General features: G+C 44.8%; 2 protein-coding genes across 2 annotated transcripts in view; one reads left to right on the top strand and one right to left on the bottom strand.

The window, feature by feature from the left end:
- Positions 1–787, bottom strand: part of LOC107576590 (podocin-like) — a gene marked incomplete at its 5' end in the record, with an annotated part of 6,160 nt that extends 5,373 nt beyond the window's left edge. Inside the window, 4 exons of the mRNA XM_016262741.1 lie at positions 3–213; positions 298–376; positions 443–498; positions 575–787. Coding sequence (XP_016118227.1) covers positions 3–213; positions 298–376; positions 443–498; positions 575–787 — 559 coding nt within the window. The remainder of the gene's footprint in view (positions 1–2; positions 214–297; positions 377–442; positions 499–574) is intronic.
- Positions 788–989: 202 nt separating this feature from the next.
- Positions 990–1,142, top strand: part of LOC107576589 (tudor domain-containing protein 5-like) — a gene marked incomplete at its 3' end in the record, with an annotated part of 5,016 nt that continues 4,863 nt past the window's right edge. The window contains exon 1 of the mRNA XM_016262739.1: positions 990–1,005. Within this exon, the coding sequence (XP_016118225.1) occupies positions 990–1,005 (16 nt within the window). The remainder of the gene's footprint in view (positions 1,006–1,142) is intronic.

The following is a 1,142-nucleotide window of genomic DNA, read 5'->3' as shown; positions in this document are numbered from 1 at the left end:
GCTTTGATTGGCAGGTCTGGTCAAACTGGTGAGGTCGATGGATTGAGTCAGGACATCAGGAGGTATGTTGAGGATCACAGCGGGCTGCTCAGAGCGCAGATTGTTGAGGAGCTGCAGGAGTCGAAGGTGCACAACCATTGGAGAACCAGAGAGAGACTCTACAGAGGCCTTTAAAGCCCCACAAGCCGCCTTTTCTCCCTCTGCAGCAATCACCTGTGCGAAGCATAGTGGTTAAAAAGCTGGGTTGTAAACTAAAAAGTTGTGGGTTCAAATCCCATTTTGTAATTATGGCCTTACTTTGACTTGTGCTTGACGTCTCGCTTCGGCCTCCACAGCAAAGTTGTGTTGCAGTTCAGGTGGAAGACTGATTTCTTCTCTGCAACAGTGGACATATGTTACGAGTGGGAAAACCTTTGGAGTCTAATCTGTTCTACGTACTTACATCTCCGCTCTTTCCACTTTGATACCCCACCTGCAGGTTACCGAATCTAAACTGACCTGCCCGACAAATGAAGACTAAGTAAAAACGTATTGTTTCAAGCCCTCGTGAGGTGTCATATCTGTTGACATTTACCTGAATCTCCTGGGCCATCCGTTTCCGGTTCAGCAAAATGTCAGTGAAGGCATGGTGGGCCAGTATCTCTCTAACAGACACCTGGGTCAGAGGCTGCAGCACATCTGGGACACTGGCGAGGGAGGAATAACACACAGACATGTTCTCGATACGATAGTAACACACCGCGCTCACTTCGGTACACACCAGATCTTTGGTCACCACCTGAGGATACAATTACATGAAATTATATGGCTTGCTGGAGAGGTGTTTTAGAATTTTTTAGACTTGCAATTTTCTCAGCAGTCGATAAAATGGGCCATAAAAATACTTTTGACTTGCTTTGAAAGATCCAAGCCATATCTAGAGACCTAAGGGTGTTTTTTTTAAGTATTTATTTTTTGATTGGGCTAGTCTTCAACCAGTTGCCACCCTCATGTTTACATACGTGTGTAAGTGGGATGGTATTTGTCGCAGTCAGCTTTTTAGAGTGCACTTCATTAAATGACTCCGAGGTCATCTCAGAAAATACAATGCTGCTTACATAGACCTTAGTCAGGGTAGCACCATATTTAATTTTTGACAGGAA

This window comes from Sinocyclocheilus grahami, unplaced genomic scaffold, assembly GCF_001515645.1.
Source record: "Sinocyclocheilus grahami isolate Dianchi unplaced genomic scaffold, SAMN03320097.WGS_v1.1 scaffold3983.1, whole genome shotgun sequence".
NCBI classification, from domain to species: Eukaryota; Metazoa; Chordata; class Actinopteri; order Cypriniformes; family Cyprinidae; genus Sinocyclocheilus; species Sinocyclocheilus grahami.
Note: the sequence above shows the minus strand (reverse complement) of the source record. Positions and strands in the feature narration are given on the sequence as shown.